At 47.4% G+C, this 7,947-nt stretch overlaps 1 protein-coding gene across 1 annotated transcript; it reads right to left on the reverse strand.

The window, feature by feature from the left end:
• Positions 1 to 3,382: 3,382 nt before the first annotated feature.
• On the reverse strand, positions 3,383 to 5,107 carry LOC114689136 (elongin-A3-like). Its single transcript, XM_028863539.1, has one exon. The coding sequence runs from the start codon at positions 5,105 to 5,107 to the stop codon at positions 3,383 to 3,385; it is 1,725 nt and encodes a 574-aa protein (XP_028719372.1).
• Positions 5,108 to 7,947: the final 2,840 nt, after the last annotated feature.

Here is a 7,947-nt window from a genome sequence, read left to right on the forward strand (position 1 = left end):
GAGTCGATGGGTGTCCCCTTGCAGAACATGCCTTCAGTCTCCAAGCAGGCGTCCCACTGAGTGGCCAGGAACAGACTTCAATTGACACTGAAGCAGAAGACCCACCTTGGGCATGCAGAAAGAACCTCAAAACGCCTGTCTATTCAGGTCGTGCATGTGACAGGATCCTGCAGAAATCCCAGAAAGGGTGCCTTCCTAAGCCCCTTGACTCCCCCTTGCCAAAACGATGTCAAGGCACAGCTGAACAAACTGAGCCCTGGCAGCTGAAGGCCAGTCCCAAGACACACATTGGCAAGCCAACTCACAGCCAGACTGAGAGGGCCACAATCCTCCAGCTGCAGGAGCCCCCTGAGCTGAGGCTGCAAGCCCTGAGAGCCCGCCTCCAAGGTGCGCAAACCAAGAAGCCTGGAGGCCGCCAAACCAAGATGGTGGCCTTCCAGGCTCAAGCCCCAAGCCCAGGCCAGCAGGCAGAGTCTGGAGCCGCAGGGGCGTCCTCCTCCAAAATGAGCAGCACCAGGAGGCCTCTGCCCAAGGCCAGCCACGGAGGGCTCCCTACCTTTTGCCACAGCCCGACCGCAACAAGCCCCAGCCTAAGAAGAGACCTGCCCCGCTCATGGCCAAGGCGTCATGGATTACAAGAGGAAGCTCTCTAGGAGGTGACCCGAGGATGCTCTCTGCCCTGGAATTGCGGGCAATCCTCTGAACCTGATCTCCTCACTTCCTGGAGAGACCAGCCATTGCAGCGCCTGCCTTCTCCTGCTATCCTTCCTCCTGCTCCAGCTCCTGGCTGCCCTCTCTGGAGACCCTGGGCTGGCTTCCCTGCCTGTTTCCTAGGCCCACCTAGGCTTTGGGCCCACCTGGGAGCACCTAGGCTGCCACATGCAAGAAGACCTGTGTTTCAGAGAAAACACTCCACTTTGGATCTTACCTCCACCCAACCCTTCTCAAGGACTCAAGTGCTGAACACCTTGGCATTAAATTAAATAAACAAATACATAAATAAAACATTAAGATCATAAAATCAAACTGTGTGGGTGAAACTATGTGTCTTTTGGGTTTCTCTCTGTGTGTCTCTGTTTTTCTCACTCTCTCTCTCTCTCACTGTGTGTGTGTGTGTTTGTGTGTTTGTGTGTCAGAAAGAGAAAGACACACACAGAGTGAGAACCTATCCTTGTAAATTACAATGTCTGGGATCACTTAGTGCACCAACACCCTCCTTCATTCTCTATGATTTTTTCTGTTATTTATTTTTCTTTTTTTTTTTTTTTTTTTTTTTTTTTGTTTTTTGGCGATGGGTTTCCCTGCATAACAGCCCTAGCTGTCCTGGAACTTGCTTTGTAGACCAGGTTGGTCTGAATTTACATGGATACACCTGCCTCTGCCTCCATATATATACCATATATATACCAGTAGGCTATGAATTTTTTGAGTTAATCTTCCATCCTACATCATTATTGAGGGGCTTACTAGTTGTAGAAGTTCTCTGGTAGAATTTCTGGGGTCACTTATGTATACTATCATCTCATCTGTAATTAGTGTAATTTTGACTTTTCCCTTTCCAATTTGTATCCCCTTGATCTCCTTTTGTTGATGTCCTTATTGCTCTAGCTAGAACTTCAAGTACTATGTCAAATAAGTATGGGAAGATTGGACAACCTTGTCTTGTTCCTGATTTTAGTGGAATCCCTTTGAGTTTCTCTCCAGTTAATTTGATGTTGGCTGTCGGCTTACTGTAAATTCCCTTTATTATATTTAGGTATGTTCCTTGTATTCCTTTTCTCTGTAGAACCTTTATCATGAAAGGGTGATGGATTTTGTCAAAGGCTTTTTCAGCATCTAATGAGATGATCATGTGGTTTTTTTTTTTCAATTTGTTGATATGGTGTATTGCATTGACAGATTTTTGTATGTTGAACCATTCTTGCATCCCTGGGATGAAGGCTACTAGGCCATGGTGGATAATTTTTTTTGATGTGTTCCTAGATTAAGTTAGCCAGGATTTTATTGAGTATTTTTGCATTAATGTTCATGAGGGAGATTGGTCTGTAATTCTCTTTCTTTGTTGCATCTTTGTGTGGTTTGGGTTTCAGGGTGTCTGTAGCCTCACAGAAAGAGTTTGGCAAGGTTCCTTCCTTTCTATTGTGTGAAACAATTAGACGAGTATTGGTATGAAATCTCCTTGGAAAATCTGGTAGAATTCTGGGAATCCCAAGAGCCAGTCGCGTCCCCAGTGAGAGGGCTTGTCCAGTCAACCCAGCTGCTCCCGGGGTGCCCCCTCGGGGGTCTTCATCAGTGGACATGGAGGCCGCCTCCAGCGCAGAAGCCCTGCAGGAGCTGCAGCAGCACCTGTGCACGGAGACAGAGCCAAGCAAGCTCTACCAAACCCTCCAGAAACTCTCTTCCCTGCCCAAGCTCCGTGACACCCTGGCAGAGATGAACTTCCAGCAGACCATGGAGCTCTTGAGGAAAGAGCAGCTCCTGGTCCCCTTTGCCAAGGACTTGGCCGCCATTTGGTCGGAGAGGTCCCAGTTTGAGCCCCATCCTGAGCCTGACCGGGGGGACTTTGCCTTCGCGTTGAGCCTGATGACATTGCGGCCCAGAAACTGTCCAGAAGACAAGCCTGGTGAGTCCCCGTCCAGGGTGTGTAAAAAAGTGAATAAAAGTGGTTGGTTGACATACCCACTTAAATCCAGCGATATGGAGGCAGAGGCAAGTGTATCCATGTAAATTCAGACCAACCTGGTCTACAAAGCAAGTTCCAGGACAGCTAGGGCTATTATGCAGGGAAACCCATCGCCAAAAACCAAAAAAAAAAAAAAAAAAAAAAAAAAAAAAAAAATGAAGAAAAATAAATAACAGAAAAAATCATAGAGAATGAAGGAGGGTGTTGGTGCACTAAGTGATCCCAGACATTCTAATTTACAAGGATATGTTCTCTCTCTGTGTGTGTCTTTCTCTCTCTGACACACAAACACACACACACACAGTGAGAGAGAGAGTGAGAAAAACAGAGACACACAGAGAGAAACCCAAAAGACACATAGTTTCACCCACACAGTTTGATTTTATGATCTTAATGTTTTATTTGTTTGTTTGTTTATTTAATTTAATGCCAAGGTGTTCAGCACTTGAGTCCTTGAGAAGGGGCTGGGTGGAGGTAAGATCCAAAGTGTAGTGTTTTCTCTGAAACACAGGTCTTCTTGCATGTGGCAGCCTAGGTGCTCCCAGGTGGGCCCAAAGCCTAGGTGGGCCTAGGAAACAGGCAGGGAAGCCTGCCCAGGGTCTCCAGAGAGGGCAGCCAGGAGCTGGAGCAGGAGGAAGGATAGCAGGAGAAGGCAGGCGCTGCAATGGCTGGTCTCTCCAGGAAGAGAGGAGATCAGGTTCAGAGGATTGCCCGCAATTCCAGGGCAGAGAGCATCCTCGGGTCACCTCCTAGAGAGCTTCTTCTTGTAATCCCTGAGGGCCTTGGCCATGAGCGGGGCAGGTCTCTTCTTAGGCTGGGGCTTGTTGCGGTCGGGCTGTGGCAAAAGGTAGGGAGCCCTCCGTGGCTGCCTTGGGCAGAGGCCTCCTGGTGCTGCTCATTTTGGAGGAGGACGCCCCTGCCGGCTCCAGACTCTGCCTGCTGGCCTGGGCTTGGGGCTTGAGCCTGGAAGGCCACCATCTTGGTTTGGCGGCCTCCAGGCTTCTTGGTTTGCGCACCTTGGAGGCGGGCTCTCAGGGCTTGCAGCCTCAGCTCAGGGGGCTCCTGCAGCTGAAAGACTGTGGCCCTCTCAGTCTGGCTGTGAGTTGGCTTGCCAATGTGTGTCTTGGGACTGGCCTTCAGCTGCCAGGGCTCAGTTTGTTCAGCTGTGCCTTGACATCGTTTTGGCAAGGGGGAGTCAAGGGGCTTAGGAAGGCACCCTTTCTGGGATTTCTGCAGGATCCTGTCACATGCACGACCTGAATAGACAGGCGTTTTGAGGTTCTTTCTGCATGCCCAAGGTGGGTCTTCTGCTTCAGTGTCAATTGAAGTCTGTTCCTGGCCACTCAGTGGGACGCCTGCTTGGAGACTGAAGGCATGTTCTGCAAGGGGACACCCATCGACTCCATGGCCATTTTGATCTTGGCAAATATCTGACTTACCCTGGGGCACCTTTGCTCCAGGCCTAAGGGCCTCAGCTCCCCAGGTGCTTTTCCCCCCACTCTTGCAGCGAGTCAACTGCAGCTTCAGAGCAGAGGAAGAAGGAGAGCTCTCAGAGTTGAGGCAAGTCTCCAAAGAACCAACCTGGTGCTCTTCCTGCATCCGGTGGCCGGGAGTCTTTCCCCTAGCATCTGACTTGCTGGAGACCGGCTTGTCTGCTTGGAGGAGGCAGGGCTCGTCTGTACTTCTTGGGGTCTTTGAAAACTGCCCCTGGTTCTGTGCAGGTAGCTGTGGTTCCCCTAAGGACACTCTGGGCCTCTTTCTTTCTCTTGGCTCCAGCCCTGTGTTGAGATTCATCCTTTGATCTGGGCTTGTTTGTGTGCTTGGTCTTGGACACAGTCTAGGTGTTGATCCTGGTATGGGGCTGGGTCTCAGTCTCTGGCTCTGGCTCCGGTTTGGGCTGGGGCTGGGACTTGGGCTTTTTCTCTGTGTTAGTCTAGGTCTGCGTCTCCGTCCCGGGCTGGGGTTCAGGCAGGGTCTCAGGGCCCGGGTGTGGCTCGGGCTCAGGCACTGGCTGGGACCCGGACTTGAGTGTTTGCTGGTACTGCTCACTTTGAATCCCTCTGTTCCATCTTGTCTGTGTTCCTTTGATGAGTACTCACCGGGCTTGTCTTCTGGACAGTTTCTGGGTGGCTGTGTCTTCGGGTTCAACTCAAAGGCAAAGTTCTGCAGGTCTGGCTCAGGTTGGGGCCCAAACTGGGACCTCTCTGACAAGTGGGCAGCTAAGTCCTTGGCAAAGGGGACCAGGAGCTGCTGGTTCCTCAGGAGCTTGATGGTCTGCTTGAAGTTAATCTCTGCCAGGGTGTCGCAGAGCTTGGGTAGGGAAGAGAGTTTCTTGAGGGTTTGATAGAGCTTGCGTGGCTCTGTCTCAGTGCCCAGGCGCTGTAGCAACTTCTGCAGGGTTCCTGGTCTGGAGGCGGCCTCCATGTCCACTGATGAAGACCCCAAGGTACACCCCGGGAGCAGGAGGGTTGACTGGACAAGCCCTCTACCTGGGAATGCGACTCACTCTCGGGAGCAGAGGACACTGCTTCTGGGATGGAGAGTGTCTCAGCTCTTTGTCTCACAGCTGCTCTGCCTTCCTTTGCTTTTAAGGGGTTGGGGGGACCACGCCCCCTCAACACTAACCAATCTAACACCTGGGTTGCAACTGTTAGGCACGCCCTTTCTGATTTACAGGTCTCTAAGCCACACCCACATCCAAACACTCTTGCCTATACTTAATCTCCTTAAAAACAAACAAACAAACAGACAAACAAACAAACCAAGCCAAGTCCAGAGAGCTAATGGGTGCTAGGCCACTGTCTTTCTTTCAGGTGACACCTGTGACTTGGCACCCTAAATACGAATTTTTGTCATTTTTGTCATTGGGTGCTCACAAGTGGCATATGCCAGCCTAGTGTGCATCCCATATATGGCACCTACTCATTCAGCATAAGCGAGATAAAAATGAAATCCATTTTTTTATAAGGGAACTCCCACACCTCTGATATTTTCTCTTGATTGGTTTTTTTTTTTTTTTTTTTTTTTCTAGGCCAGAGTGACCTTGATTGAATCAGAGCCTCTTTGATTATGCAGTCCTTTTGTTGATATCCATGACCTTCAATGATGTCCTTTTTTGATCATACAATCCTTTTGGTGTGGTGTATCTATCAATCTCTTTGTTTGTTAGTTTGTCTTTTTGTTTTTGATTGTTCGACTCCCTGTCTAAGCCTGTTTCCACAGTGCTTGTTCTGTTTCTCTAGTTAGGTAGTACATCTTAGATCTCTTTTCCTTTTTTACTTTTTGTTTTTGTTTTTGTCCTTCAGGTATCCTCTGGAAGGGGACCTCCAGTGATTCCATTGCAATTCTGAATCTTGCAGGTTTCTTACTTGCCCAGAGATCCTTTTGCTTCAGGGCTAAATTCCTGGGCTTTCCAATTGCTTTTACCCCTCCTCTGGCACCCTGTCTGCAGAGGAAAGGAGAGAGCTCTCAGAGTTGAGGTAAGCCTCCAAAGGACCAGCTGGCTGCCTTACTGGATCCAGTGGCCTGGAGTCATTCCCAGCAGGGGAGACAGGCACTGCTTTTCTGGCCCAGCCTCTGACTTGCTTTCTTTGGGACCAGGAGCTGCTTTATCCTCAAGTTCTTGAGGGTCTGCCTGAAACCATTCTCTGCCAAGGGCTAACATGTTTTGAAGAGCTTGTGTGGCTCTATCTCAATGCACAGGCCTTCTTGTTCTGCTGGGCTTCTAAGTTCGAGGCTGCCTCCATTTCCACTATTGACTACATGAAGGGGCAGCCCAAGTGCAGCAGGGTTGAGTGGTCAAGCTCTCTGCCTGGAAGAGGACTAACTCTCTTGCACATTGGATACTGCATCTGGGTTGTTCTACTCCAGCAGGACCTGAACATCACCGTGTAGAATAAGGAGAAGAAAACGACCTTAAAAATAACTTTATGAAAATTTTAGAGGCTTTTAAAGAGGGAATGAAAATTTTCCTTAAAGAAATTGTGGTATATAGAGACAATCAATTGGAAGAAACCAATATATACTTTAAAAAAAAAGCCAAGAAGCCAAGTAGATGAATTTCTAAAAAGTCTTATTAAATAAGAAACAGAGCCAAATACAGAGGGAAAGCCATAGAAACCTGAGTGATAGCCACCAACAAACCTTATCTCACCAAGTCGCCATAGCCACCTCACTTCCTCCTCACTGCCTGTCTACACAGACCTCCAGGTCTCTATGTTTAGAACTGGGAATAAAGGCGTGTGTTACCATGCTTGGCTGTGTCCTGAACACACACACAGTCTCTGCCTGCCTTGTGATTGGATTAAAGGTGTGTGTCCCCATCGCCTGACTTACTTTATGGCTGGCTGTGACATCTGATATCCAGGCAAACTTTATTTATTAACATACAAATAAAATATCAACACATTTCCCCTTTTTTGTCTAATAAAAATAAAAAATAATAAAAAGTTATAACTAATAAAAGAAAGAATATATACAATATATACAAGCAATAAATATATCAACAATGTCTAGTTCCTTTGCATTTCACAAACCTATTACCTATTCTATTTTGGTAAGTCCAAAATGTACCTAATTCACTTTCTATCCTAACTTACATTATCAGCAGAAAACTATCCCAGGATGTCTTTCAAGTTTTTACATTTTATACCTCCTTAGTGAGTTTCTTTTCTGAGTTTTCTTAACAAGGAAAACTGTAACTACAACTACATTATCTTCCACTAACTATAATTATAATCATCTAATCTTCAACTCCATCAGAGACCCAAGAAGAAAATAATATTGCCTAATAAAACAGGAAGTGCAAACAAGTAACTTCTAAAAAATGTGAATTCACAGAATCAAACAGCTGCCTGGACAGTCACCTGAGGTTTCTCTGCAATATTGTGGCATCATCTTCAGCCTATAGGCTTAGGGTATCTGACAGACTCATTTGTGAAGTAGAATGTACCCAAGGCCTATAGTTCAACCTCACATTCGGTGTGAGTAGTTCATATACCAGATAAATCTGAATTTCACCAGTGTCCTGTCATGATTCAGGATTTTAAATTCAGGAAATTGCTGATGTTTTCAAAGTCTGCTGCCCAAGCTTCTTGGCTTGTGGGTGGCTTCATCTTGGCATCCCATTCTTCTATGCATCCCATTCTTCTTGGCTTGTTGGTGACTTCATCTCTTTTTAATGCCAGTCTACCTTTGAGAGGATAGATTCTGTTAGCTTTAAAAGTAACTGTTTTATCTGCTGTTCTACTGTACACCAGAAGCTA

Source organism: Peromyscus leucopus, unplaced genomic scaffold (assembly GCF_004664715.2).
Source record: "Peromyscus leucopus breed LL Stock unplaced genomic scaffold, UCI_PerLeu_2.1 scaffold_1525, whole genome shotgun sequence".
Lineage (NCBI taxonomy): Eukaryota > Metazoa > Chordata > Mammalia > Rodentia > Cricetidae > Peromyscus > Peromyscus leucopus.